Below are 12,838 nucleotides of genomic sequence, written 5' to 3' on the forward strand. Positions count from 1 at the left end.
TCTAACCCCTTATCAACCATCCTCCTATCCACATGTTTATTCCTCTGCTTCTTCAAAACACCCTCCCTAAATTACATCCAGGCTTTCTCCAGCCTCTTCACCTTTGCACCAAAAATGCTGTGCACCATCTTGGTGTCTCTTGTAAGTCCCTTAGGATCCATCAAGCCTCAGAGCCAGTGTTACTGCTTCCTCACCATCCACCCTTCTCAAGAAGATAGGGACTTCCTCCTTCAGGACCACAGAACTCTGATAATTCCACCATTGCACTTCAAATACTGAATTGAAAATATTCATTTGCCAAGACTATGAGCCCCTGAAAGCAGGGACCGTGGCTGATTTTCCCCCACATTCAAGATCCCAGCATGGATTATCCACTTATTCATCCACAAAGTGAAGATAGGATGGTTCTAGAGCAAAAATGGGTGCTTTGCTTGAATGTGGGTGTGAGGTAGGGGTGGTTCTCAGGAACTGGCGGGGAGTTGGGGATGCCAGCTGTCTGGAGACCTGGGGCTGGCAGAGAGCAGAGCAGCTGAGCAGCAGGATGACCCAGAGACCTCCTCAGATACCAAGCATTCTTCCATTTGCCTTGTCGCTAGCAACTCAGTCTGCATGTAGGCAATTGTTTCAGACCCCAGGGGATGGTCTAACAGCAAGCCACTTGCACCCTGTTGAATTTTCTTTAAACACAGTTGAACAGAACTCATCAAGGTGACTTAACCTCTTCCTTCCCATTAGCCTCTTTCATTTAAAAAAAAGAAAAAGAAAAAGAAAAACCTCATTCTGTTGAGTAGAGCAGAGTGGGCTTCTTTGCTCAGATAGAGAGAGCAAGCATGCCCAGGTCCATGTCAAGGTTAAGATTCCCACTCCAAGTGAGAATCAGTAACTATCTCTGTGATTAATGAGTCCTTTGGGGAAACATGACCTTTGGGGACTTTCCCAGCATTATGATGACTAAAGAACCAGAGACAACCTGTCTTCAGATGACTATCCAACAATTCCTGCAACAGTGAGTTGCCCTCCAGTCTGGTGTTAGCTGTGGAACCTGAATTGCTAGATGCCTTTCTGGAGGAATGAGGAAGGATCAGTAGTGGTCTAAGCTGTTAAACTCTTTCCAGACACTTCACAGTGCTCTGAATGTGGTCTGGGGCCTGGGTGGTGGTAGGATGACTCCAGAACTTGGGGGAAAAATAATTCACTTGTCCATTCACTTGTATTTCCCCTCATTCACTCAACAGACATTAACTGCAGACTTACTATGTGTCAGGCACAGTATAATGCTCTGAGCGGCCTTCATGATAAATAAAGCTTGTCCATGTTGTCAAGGAGCTCTCAGGCCTTTAGGGAGACAAGACAGCTCCTCAAATTATTCTGATGTGGAAAGTGAGAGGCCGAGGAGGTCCAGCTAAAAGACTTTGGTGGGATGTAGTTCAGTGGGACTTTGAGGTGGGAATGATGCCCTTCACTGGGGCCATCTCCATGGAGGGGTGAGTATCACTGTGACATCAAGACTGGTACCTGTAGACATCCCGGGATAAACATGAAGGTGCTTCAGGAGACCATGTGTGCAAAGGCCTGGAAATGGGCAGACGTGGGGTTTGAGGGTGAATGAGGAGCACTGGGGATGTGACAGGGAGAGGTAAGAGAGACAGAGAAGAACAGGGTAGGTACCAGGCCAAGGAGCTCACACTCCATTCAACAGAACAGGGGCAGAGCCCCGAAGGCTTCAGGGAGGGCAGTGATATAATCACATTTGCATTTCAAAGAAGTTTCTCTATCTGTGTTTTATGGGATGGATTTGGGGTGGGAGTGAAACCCCAGGCACATGGCCTGTGGGGAGTCTGTTGCAATAGCACAGGTGAGCACTTAAGAGAGTTGAAGCGGTGCTTCTCAGAAAAAGTAAAGTTACCGTGTTAGCCAGCATGGTCTGGATCTCCAGACCTCGTGATCCGCCCGCCTCGGCCTCCCAAACCCCGTCTCTACTAAAAAAATACAAAAACACTAGCCGGGCCAGGTGGCTGGCGCCTGTAGTCCCAGCTACTCGGGAGGCTGAGGCAGGAGAATGGCGTAAACCCGGGAAGCGGAGCTTGTAGTGAGCTGAGATCCGGCCACCGCACTCCAGCCTGGGCCACAGAGCGAGACTCCGTCTCAAAAAAAAAAGAAAGAAAAAGTAAAGTTAGAGTAAAGTCAGAGCCTCAAACTACCCCAAGCTTCACCTCAATTAGGAGAGGTGTGACTGCAACATGATAAATAAGTATTTCATGCTATTTGCCAAGACCTTTCCAGGAAGGAAGATCTCAGCTTTCACCAGCCCAGTGAGCCAACCTTACACAACCCTGATGCAGCCCTGCTCTGAAGTAAGCTCCATAATCCAACCCCAATACACTGCCCCCCTCTTCCAGCAGTTGCTTAAAACATATATTTTAGAAAGCCCCGTGTCATGGATTTTGACATTCCGATTACCAAAGTGACGGCAGGACTGAAACATCTGGTTTCTCAAGTCCTATTGCCCCTTGGGGCTCTGACTTGAAACAGTTTCTCTATCCCAAGACCACAATCAGTCCCTGGATGATTAAACCACCCCTGTATTCAGAAATCTGCTCCCAGACACAGGAGACAGGGAAAGGGAGCCCCTGAGGGAGAGCCGACTGGCCTCCTTCCTGAGCGTCCCACGGAATGCAGAGTCCCAACTAAACACAGAGCACTGCTATTTGTGCCAGCTCAAAGCAACTATATCCAGGCTTTCCTTTTCTCCATGAGTTCTCCCACTCTTGCCCACATATCCAAAATTGCCGCATGCAGACTATACAGTGAGAAAGGGGTTTGTTGCCAAGACCTGAGGTGAAGAGGAAGAGGAGGGTGGCCGCCGGCAGGGGCGGCAGTGCCGTCAGGGTTCCAGCATGCAGCCAGCACCTTCAGCAGCCCCCGCCTTGACTTGGAGTCTGATCCTCCCTCCTCTCCCCTGCCTCTCCCCTAACCTTTTCCCTCTTGATTTGCCCTGTCTCTTTCTCTCCCTACCTTTTCTACATCCTCTCCCCAAGCTTTTTCTCACTTACTGCCTTCTACCCTCCTGTTCTCTGTGGTAAAATGCAGTTCTATGTGGCTGGGTGCTTTCAGAGAAGCAACTAGGGGTCATATCTAATATTTGTGAAGTAACTAGGGGTCATATCTAACCAGGAATCGCTCCCTCAAAACACAGGATGTCCCACTTTCGAGTCTACTCCTAATAACGAAAGGAGACAATCACAGGGGAAAATTGTTGAAGGTCTTGGGGAATCGAGTCTGGAAAAGGTAAGCAAGGGAGCCATTGCCTTCAAATATTGCTGAGGTCCAGGGAGAGGAGCCCACGCTAGGGGCAAGGCCTCCAAAACCCACTGTGGTGTGGCTCATTTGCTGCCAGGCCCTCCCACTCCCCTGCACCGCCTCAAGCATCGCCCTCACGTTCTACTCCATGTGTTCATTCCCTCCGGTAGGAAACAGCTCCATGCAAAGAAGCCAACATTCATCAATTGTTCAGTCTGCAAATATTCACTGAGTAAGAACTAAATGCAGCGCCCTGTTATAGTTGCCGGGTCAACAAAACTGCGTCTAGGCGAGAGTCAGACCAGAGGCAAGTCAAGAAATAGATAGCCCAGATCATTTTAGATGTTGATGAGTTCCACAAAGAAAATAAAGGAGACCTGCTAACAGGACTGCTCCATGGGCCAGCAACCAGGCAAGGAAGCAACGCTGGAAATGAGGCCTGGATGACAAGAAGCCATCTCCACAAAGATTTCACCCCAAATACATTGGAGAGCCTTTGGAGGGGTTTAATCAGGCAGGTGATGTGATATGATGTATCTGGAGGAGATCATTTGGTGGTTATGTGGAGGGTAGCCTGGGGAACCCCAGAGTAGGAGCATGAGGACCAGTTAGGAGGCTGCTGAGCCTGATCTTATGTCAAATACTGTGCTAGATTCCCTGACTTTACAGAGCCCTCAGTCCAGTGGGGACACAATTACCAAACAGATATTTTCTCTACAATACAATGTTCTGGGCAAAAGATAAGGAAAGGCAGATGGTAAGCACAAGATGCCCTGAGAGTACATAGAGGCACTTTTTGCTGTCTTCTTGGCTGTGGTGGTGGTGGGGGTGGGTGGGGGGAGCCAGGGGGCACGGGTAGAGGGAAGGAGGGAGAAGGAAAGTTTGCTTGGACTAGTGCCCATGCTAAGTTTTGAAAGGGCAAGAATTGCACTTCCGTGTGTCCAGTCCTGTGTTAGGCAATAAGAGAAATCAGAGAAACATAGGAAGTAGGGGCTTTTGCCCTCCGGATTTTTAGTTTGCTTTATCTTAACTTGAAAGGCTTCTTGTGTTGGCCAAGTCAAAATGACAAGACCTAGCCATTCTCATGTCAGGGGCTTCTGATAGCCACTTTGTTGAGCCCAGATCCTTCTCCTGAGATCCAAGGGCCTGATGCACAGGCTGGCATGGCTTGACTTGTGGTGTACTGGAAGTCTGACAAAGCTGTCTGGGCAAAGGCATTACTGAGTGATAAAGGACACCAATGCCACTCTTTTGGGTGCTATATGTGCAATACTTTGTCCCCAGGAGGATATTGGTGTCCTTTATCACTCAGTAATGCCTTTGCCCAGACAGCTTTGTCAGACTCATCATTCCAGCAGGAGCCAGAGAGCAGAAGAGGGAGGTTAGCCCCAAATTGGAAGGGACCTAAAGTCTACTCTTGATGGAAATACATGAGGAAGATACGAACAGGTGAGGTCCCTCGAGGATGTGATGGTTGAATAGGGCCATGGTATATAAGCGGGTGTTCTAGAGCCAGAGAAGGGCCCAGGTAGCCTAGTGTCTGCAACAGAGCAGACACAAAAAAAGTTTGTGAATGAAGGGATGAAAAGGCCCTTTAGACAAAGAGAACAAGGGGACAACAGGAGCAAAACCCAAGAAGTTTGAAAGCCATGGAGAAACTACAGACTGTTCTGGAGTGGCTGGAGAATAGGGCCTCTGGGGGTGGACAGACGGTGACAGTGAGACAGGGCCTCCAGAAACAACAGGGCCAATCCCTGGGCTCAGTGGATCCAACAGTGCTTGTGTTCATTTGCTTTTTCCACGACACCAGCCACAGTAACATGGTCTAGTCTCTGTGTATTCATGAAGGGACTGGAGATCACTTGTGCAAACAGCACACTATATACCTGAAAAAACTGAGGCTCAGAGAAGGGAAGCCACTCGCCCAAACTCACAGAGCCAAGCAGTTGAGCTGGGAGTCTAACCAAGTTCATTTGATTCCAAGTCAAGGGCACTTGTCATTGTCCTTAGGTGCCGCTGGCTGATGGATTTTGACCAAGGTTAGCAGCCCTTAAAATTTTTCTAGCCATGATTCAAGTTCAATTTGTGGTTCAGAGGGCTATTTTGAAACAAAATCATAGTTGGTGAGTGTTTTCACAACAGCAAATATGCTGGGCTTTTGTTCTCATCGGTTAGTTGTTGGTTTTTTGGGTTTTTTTAAGAGATTCTAATACTACTATATATATCAGAAGCGGTCCCAATCAAGATGAGTGCATCAAGGAAGTGGCCTAGTTTGCAGAACAGCTTGGTCTAGTTCAAAGGCCTTTAGAGGAAGATATTGCTTAACTTCCCTTGGTTCCTTATCTTACACTGGTCAACTTTAACTATCCAAGCCACACCTAAATATAACCTCAAACTGCTTTGGTTTAAAATAATCTATACCTATTGTGCTGTGGCAGAGAGTGGGTCAGCTACAATCATTACCTCCTGTCTAAATTATGATCTTACTGTTATTGCTAATGTTTGCTGAGTGCTTACTCTGCATCAGATATTGTGCCAAGTGCTTTCCATGTGCTATGAGATGACCTAATCCTTTCACCAACTCTGGGAGAGGGGTACTATGATTATCCCCATGCTACTGATGGGGAAATTGAGGCTTAAAGATTCTAAGTAACTTGTTCAAGGTCTCACAATTAGTAAGTGGCAATGCTAGGATTTGAACACAGAAGCATAAGTTCTAACCTCACACTCTTGACTGCTACTCTTTAGCACCAAGGGACATCCTCCTTCCTACCCTCTCACTAAGTGATGTTCTCCTTCTAGACCCTGTGCAAAGTTCCTCTCTATCCAACTGAAGTCTCTCAGAGTACCAGCACTGGGTGGCACCTGAGTATTCACCTAGTCTAAAACTTTCCAAAATAAATGTTTAAAATACTTCTGAATTCTTCAAAAATAAAGAAAACAAAGACCCAGAGAGGCAAAGTGATTTGGCCAAGGTTGTGCCGTGAGGGAGGGCTTTCCCCAAATGCTCTCACATTCTCATTCACATTTGGTGATGGAAGCCTTCCAGGCTTAAGCCATTCCAGGACTCCCTTCCCTGGGTCACACACTCCTTCCTCTTCTGTCAATCCCACTTCACTCCCATCTTTAGCCTCTCCCCTCAGCCCCATCCACAGGCTTCTACTTTCTCGCACACTTTCCATGCAACTGCATCTCACAGATGCAATTGTTTCCTCTGGTGGGGGTGGTCAGCAAACCTCCACCCCAAGCCTGTGTGCCCAAGATTCATCATTTGTCACTTGTCCTGAATCCCAGCTTCCCATACACTGTCTCTGCATGGCTTTACAGTAAATAAACCAAAAGCCAAATCCACCTCCTGCAGTGAAAAGCCTCCCTTCCCATTTTTCCTCACATCTGTCATGCCTGACCTCCAGCAGGGTATCTAATCTTTCTAAAATTCTTTAATTTTGCCACCTGGCCTGCCCCTGCTGCTGAAGAAGATCCAGAGGTGGAACAGGAATTCAAAGAAATTAAAGAGTGTGTAAGTAGAAACTCAGTTGTATGTAAGAAAACCCAGTTCCCCCTGAGAAAGAGAAAGAGCTGGAGTCCTTTAAAAATTAACTGGCTGTTTTTCTGTGGCCAGTGAGCCTTATCTCTCCTCCTTTCTCAGGCATTATGAAGACCCTGTTTCTCTAGCTGTGCAGCTGTAAGGTCACTAGACAGATAAACTCAAGTTGTAAAACACGTTTTTCCTTGAAAAGTAAGAAATGATATAATGCATGTCTCAATTAATTGAAATCCAGTGTATTACAGTTCTAGCTCATCTCACACATATGACCATTTTTCAAGCACTCAGTAGTCATGCATAGATCATGGCAACCATACTGGACCCTGAAGCCCTAGATCATTTCAGAGATGGAATGGGGCTGGACTAGGGTGGTGATAATGGTGATGACAAGGGGTGGTCCGATTATCAATACATTTTGAAGGTGGGAATGACTTTCAAGTGACTTCCGCTGATTTCATAGTTCAGGGCTCAGTCCTTTGGATGTTAATCGAACTGGACCAGTGCACCTAAATAATTAATAAATATCCTCCTCAACCCCATTGGTCTCTCTTATTTTTTAAAATATCCTGCTACAGAGGAAGCAGCCACAGGAGGGTCTACCAGAGCCCAAGCTGCCTCTATGCCCCTGCTGCCTCTTCTGTAGGTGTCTTGATGGTCCCACTAAACAGAGACTGGGGCTGACTTCTGATTTCATGCTCCCCATCAGTGCCAGACCTGATTTTAGTGGTTGGTTGGAGGAGTCAGGGTTTGGAGGACAGGGAGGTTTCCAGTGATCCGCTGATCAGATTGAATTGCACTTCTTACCAGGGCACAACACCTGTCCCTGAGGCCATACTTCTTTGTATTTTCCCTGGGGCCAGTTATAGAGAGTCAAGCCCACAGACTTACTGATTTCCACACATTTATTCATTTAAGAAATGTTTATCAAACATTGTCCTAGTGTCCTCATGCCACTATAACAAAATATCATAGAATGGATAATTTATAAACAACACAAATTTATTTCCCACAGTTCTGGAGGCTGAGAAGTCCAAGATCAAGGTGCTGGCAGGTTCAGGTGCCTGGTGAGGGTTGCTCTCTGCTTCCAAAATGGCACCTTGTTGCTGCTTCCTCCAGAGGGGAGGAACACTGTGTCCTCACATGGTGGATGGTTTAAAAGGGGAAAACTTGCCTCCTCAAGCCCTTTCATAATGCACCAACCCATTCAAAAGTGGGGAAGCTTCATGACCTAATCGCCTCCTAAACCCCAACCTCTTAATACTCGCATTGGGGGTTAAGTTTCAACACGAATCTCAGAAGGAACACAAATATTCAATCCATAGCAAACAACCACCTCTTTCCAGGCACTATGCTTGTGCTAGTAATTCATAGTGATTCACCACCTGCTCTTTAACAACCTAGTCCATCAGAGAAGATGAATATTAAACAAATAATCATGGCCATGGATCCAGAATCACAAAAGAAGACAAGAGCACCAAAGGAGAGCAGCATGGTCCTTTGGGAGTGTTGAACAAAGAACCTGGCCTAGACTAGTGTGGAGAGTCTAGTCAGGGAAGTCTCCCCCGACCCTATGTCGGATAGGACATAATACTCTTCTCCCTGGTCTCTTGCTCCTTGTTCTTCCCAACTCCTTTCCATCCCTTTCCTTCTTTAAGAAAACCAAAAAGAGTGTTTCTTACTATCCCATGCCCACAGACATGTAAATTCTATATCATCTCCCCCTTTCTAAGTTCTGCCCCAAATTTTATGACCATGTGTCCACTCTTTCAGGTAGCCTAATGGGCCCCAGCCTGCCCCCAAAGCTGGGTCAGTCTCTATTCTCCCACGACATCCTATACTTACTTCTGCCAAAACATAGATGACATGGCATGGGGATTCCTCCTGATTCAGGCCTTCCCCAACCAAAGATGAACATCTAAGGCAAGGACTTGTTCTTTCATCTCTGTATCCCTAGCATCCAGCCCAGTGTCTTAGGGGAAAACCTTTGGAGTAACCCTTGATTTTTCAATTTCCACCTTCGAAATGTATTGATAATCTGACCACCCCTTGTCACCACCATTATCACCACCCTAGTTCAGCCCCATTCCGTCTCTGAAACGATCTAGGGCTTCAGGATCCAATATGGTTGCCATGATCTATACATGACTACTGAGCACTTAAAACATGGTCATATGTGAATCTTTGGATTTCAAAGTCTTAAAATGAAAGAAAAGAATGTAAACTATCTCAACAATAGTTTTATATAGCTGAAGTGATAATATTTTGGATCTATTAGGCTAACAAAATATGTTATTAAAATTAATTTCCCCTTTACTTTTAATTTTTTAAACATAGTTTCTAATAAAGTTTAAGTTACACATATTATATTTCTCTTGAACAGGGTTGCCCTGGAGAGTCTCTTCTTAGCTTATCTCTTAGCTTCCTCGCTTGTCTGTGCCCTACAATCTGTTCTCCGCAAAAGCAGCCAAAGTAATCCTTCAAAGCATAAATGGAATCATTTCGCTCCCCTGGTCAAAATCCCTCAGTGACTCCTTAGCACATTTAGAATAAAGTCCAAAGTCCTCCCCATGATCTACAAGCTGCTGTTATCTGCTTCCTGATACTTAAAGGCCCATATTCCCCACCACTCCCCATTTCAGTCACTGTACTCCAGGTATACTGGCCTCTGTGCCACTCTTTGAGCAGGTCAGGTATGTGCCCACCAAGGGCCTTGGCTACTCACTGCCAGGAACTCTTGGCCTCTAGACATATGCAAGTCACTCTTCTTCATTTCTTTCAGATTTCTGCTCAAATGTACACCCTGACCACTCCATCTAAACCAACATCACCTTCCTTCCCTTTCCTCCCCAATTCTACTTCTCTACATTAGTTTTTTTCATATAACTTATCATTAACTACTATTGTATCATATGGTCACATTATGTCATATGATATCGTGTCATATTATTTCATATATATATATATATATATGTATGTATTTAAAGACAGGATCTTGCTATGTTGCCCAGGCTGGAATTCAATAGCTATTCACAAGCACAATCATAGCACACTACAGCCTCAAACTCTTGGACTCAAGCAATCCTCTCACTCCAGCCTCCTGAGTACTAGAACTACAGGCACATGCCACGAGGGCCAGCCATACAATATATCTTTATTTGCTTGTCTATCCATTTATTTTCTATCCTCTCCCCAATAATATACAAGTTCTAAGAAGACAAGGACTTTGTATCTTTGGTCTCTGATGCTCGGTGAACATTTGTTGAGTGAATGAATAAATGAATGAATGAATAGTGGACATTCAACAAATAATTCAATAAATAAATAATTGGTTATCAAATGAACAAATGGAGTAGGAGTTCTAAGGGATCTAGATTAGGCTGCCAGAAGAGCAGGGGTAAGGTGTAATCAAGTCTGGGAACCACAGGCATGGAAAGAAAAAAGTGCACAGACACTATTCAGAACTTTTCATGAGTGTGTTTATTAACTCTCACTCCCCACAGGCAAGGCTGGGTTTTGATGAGGGAAAGGAAAGACCCTCATTGACGACATTGCTGGGTAAAAGGCCTTCAGAGAGCTACCTACTCTTTGTGGGTATTGTCATGGGCAGCCTTCAGCGCAATGGCTGACAGGGATATGAATTCCTGAAAGTCGACCTGTTCATCTTGATTAGCATCCAGGCCTTGGAATATTTTGTTAATGACAGCTTTGTCTCTGGTATTCTAGGAAAAAAGGATAACAGAGACCTTGAGATCAGAACCTCCACACAAGACCCTTTCTTAGGCCTCTTATCCCTCAGAGCTCGAGTTAGGGAGGCCCAGGCACATTAACTCATTAGCCAACACTGTGTTGGAGAATCCAATGTAACAAAACAGAGGACACAATGGTCATGAACCACCCGGGAATTAACAAGTCTTGACCTGGAAGGTACTCTTCTGCTCACTCATTCAACCCCTCCCATGCCCTGCCTCTCTCCATTTTACATATAAGGAAACAGACTCAGAGAGAGGAACTGAGTAGAGCCTTAGTGAGTTATTAAGAGAGGGAAGCAAAGGCCCTCTCCCACAGCAGCGGGCAAAGCATCCTTTGGGAGCTCAAACTGGGGCTAACTCCACCCCAGTCGTTGTCCCACCATCCTCTGCCAGGCCTTGCCACTCTTCTCAGTGCAGGGGTGTGGGCAAGTTTGCAGTGAGAGGGGCATCACCTACCTTAATGGTGTTTGCAAGCTCCTTTGGCAGCAGCTGCTTCAGCTCACCCTTAGAGAGGGTGTCAAAATGCCCCGTCCAAACTGAGATTGTGGAAGATATTGACAATTCCCTCCAGGTGCTCTTCAAGTTTTGTCATCTTCCCAGCCTAACGTTAACCTTCAAGGAAACAAGGGAGATCTAGCGCCAGTTTCTCCCCCACCCCTCAACATCCACTCTCCCCTTTCTTTCTGAATCAAGGGCCTAAAGAAAGCATAACATCCTCCATATCTATTTGTGGTCTCTCTGCTCTGTTTGATCCATGGTGAACTAACTTCTCATGTATGGATAGGATGGGGAGGAGAAAACATATAATACTGTCTAATGTCTAAAAGAATCAGCCTCAGTTGCCCATGTTCCATACCACCTCATCCACCGGGGAGTATAACTTGGAGAGTATTGCTTACTCAAGCACCCTTGGGAAGGGTTCTGTGATTGACCAGGCTGTTTGCTTTCCTCAGGTGATAGCACTATGGCCACATGTCCCCTGCAAATGGTCCACAGCTCACCCCTGTTTAGCCATTCTTAAGTCATGGGACTGAGTCTACCTAGCACAAGAGCTGATCTACTTGGGTCCAAAATGCAATGTCACCCCAGAGGTGCTCAGGCAAGTGGAGGGTTGTGGCTTCCAACACCTTGTGATTTCACTGCAGTCACTAGCCTGTGGACCACCTAAGAACCCATCCAAGGAAAAGGCACTTACCCCTCAATGCACAGGAATGTGGAGCTACAGCAAAAAGCCATCAGTGGTGAAGGGCACTGAGCCAAGGAAGGTTTTATCATCAGTCCAGGCTTCATCTTAGCCCTTGGGTGAAGAAATCTCTGATTCATCTTGAGGCAATTTATGTAAAGTACTCTGTTGCTCAACAGAAGCTTCAAACCTGTGGCTTTGGCTGCCACAGGAGCAGCCCAGATTGTACCCAGCTCAAATTTTACCCTCCTGCTCAGCCTGAAACAAAATCACCCCCACCCCACCCATCCGCACATGGGTGCCCTGCACGTTTTTTAGCGCTGAACCAGAGCCCAGCCTTCAGGTTTAGCTCTACTCCGCTTCTCCCTAATAAAAGACCAGGAGAACAAACTTTACAGCATGGGTGTCTTGTTTTAACAGATGAGGTTACCAGCTCCTTTTGGCAAATGGAATATCAACTTAAAGATCTGTATGCAGCTAAGGAGACAGGAAGGGAGACCTCCTCCTAAGTCATTCTGGGATGCAAAGCTCATCACTGGAGCAGAGGATAAATTTTCAAAAAATATTCCAAGGTTTTCAAAAAAGGAGAAAGCAATACTACTAAGCCTTCCCTTTGCGTTCCCAACACACTTTCCAACTTGGCTGTTACAAAGACCTAGAAAGCTGGAGTAGGGTAATCACTGGGTGTGAAGCAAGTTCGCCATGCCTGGGTTACTTTACCATGTTCCTGAGTTCAGTAAGACAGAACATTCACGTGAGTTTTAGTAAAGCAACTTTATTATTCACTGAGAGGCAGCAAGGGACAACAGATGCCCAGGATTCATGGAGAGGTGGTCCTTCAAGACTCAGAAACCTGCCCAAAATGGATTAAGTCTCATCTGTACATTACCCGTGTCGCACCAAAGCTGAGGGACATCCAAAAGCACTCTGCCCTTGGTTTATGCCTAGAGGTCAATAAGATTGCTGAGCAACCAAGGCCATGTGAGAACCTGTGCTGCCATCTACCCCACAACCCAGATATCCCCCTTGGCAAAGCTAGTTCATTTCATGTGCCCACCA

General features: G+C 46.1%; 1 protein-coding gene across 1 annotated transcript; it reads right to left on the reverse strand.

Moving 5' to 3' along the window:
- Positions 1-10,305: 10,305 nt before the first annotated feature.
- Positions 10,306-11,203, reverse strand: S100A12 (S100 calcium binding protein A12). Its single transcript, XM_033197073.1, is given in 3 exon segments — positions 10,306-10,566; positions 11,053-11,137; positions 11,139-11,203. Coding segments are annotated over 3 exon segments (276 nt in total). The 5' UTR covers positions 11,189-11,203; the 3' UTR covers positions 10,306-10,425.
- Between the last annotated feature and the right edge of the window lie 1,635 nt (positions 11,204-12,838).

This window comes from Trachypithecus francoisi, unplaced genomic scaffold (genome assembly GCF_009764315.1).
Source record: "Trachypithecus francoisi isolate TF-2019V2 unplaced genomic scaffold, Tfra_2.0 Lachesis_group5, whole genome shotgun sequence".
NCBI lineage: Eukaryota > Metazoa > Chordata > Mammalia > Primates > Cercopithecidae > Trachypithecus > Trachypithecus francoisi.